The 1,001-nt window shown below is 47.3% G+C and overlaps 1 protein-coding gene across 1 annotated transcript; it reads right to left on the reverse strand.

Moving 5' to 3' along the window:
* Positions 1-223: 223 nt before the first annotated feature.
* On the reverse strand, positions 224-653 carry Pmar_PMAR001534 (hypothetical protein). The gene has a single exon (XM_002776885.1). It carries the CDS (start codon positions 648-650, stop codon positions 384-386), a length of 267 nt encoding a protein of 88 aa, XP_002776931.1. The 5' UTR covers positions 651-653; the 3' UTR covers positions 224-383.
* Between the last annotated feature and the right edge of the window lie 348 nt (positions 654-1,001).

The following is a 1,001-nucleotide window of genomic DNA, read 5'->3' on the forward strand; positions in this document are numbered from 1 at the left end:
AAATGATGCTGGGTAATTATGGTAATTATCGTTTGGTAACTCTTCATTTGATAGCTCTCATTTGAAAGCGCCATTATCATAGCGGTGATACAGGAAAGACATCTTGACGAGTGGACAGCGCTTTGCCAACTCTGGGATGTTCGAGATGACGATGTGTTTGAAGTACACCATCGTCTTAGACTGCCGTACCCATTCTTATTGACAACTCAAAGGAAGAGAAAATCCGAGAAGAGACAAATCAAAAAAGAGACAGGTCATCAATATAAGCATAGATCGTCATCATCATTATTGGGCCGATGCACGATGGGTGGTCATACAAAAGATGTCACTATCCAGCAACGGCGGTACAAAAAGTTGGTACAGGAGTTGACTTTGATGACGTTCTAGAAACCCTCGCAACAGCTATCACAAGAAGTGCCGCACACGAATAAGCTCCTCCAACATTCAGCGTGGTCGAACATATTACCAACCCTCCTGCACCAAACGCAGTTGGCGCAGTCTCGCTCTGCAGGATTCACGGGCTCGATGATGACTCCGTCATCGGTCGTATCAACCGTCGTTGGAGTAGGGGTCGTAGGAGGGTTAATCACAGGAGCGGCAAAGGTGACACCAATGACGAACAGGATCTTCGCAAAAGAGAAGGCATTCATGCTTACAATGAGTTTGAATGGAGTTGTCGGTGTAAATCGGCGGTCCATCACCGCGAAGCTATCCAAAAATCGATCATGGCGCCAGCCGCCACACCTCTCACCAATCCGCTGTCTACTGGTCAAGACTCGTTTTTTCACTTCGAGTGACATCTGTTCGTCACCGGACAGTAGGTTGGGAGTCTGGGAGAGGACCAAACACTGTGAACCCGAAGCCCGAATCCTCTCTGGTTCTTACCTTGGGCCATAGGTTCACAAATCATGTTTGGTCACACTTACTATGTCACGGAATCTGTCCCATGTTTCCTGACATATGTTAGTGTCCCCCGACCAATTTGGCACAAGACTTGAAAA

This window comes from Perkinsus marinus (assembly GCF_000006405.1).
Source record: "Perkinsus marinus ATCC 50983 genomic scaffold scf_1104296952960, whole genome shotgun sequence".
NCBI lineage: Eukaryota > Perkinsozoa > Perkinsida > Perkinsidae > Perkinsus > Perkinsus marinus.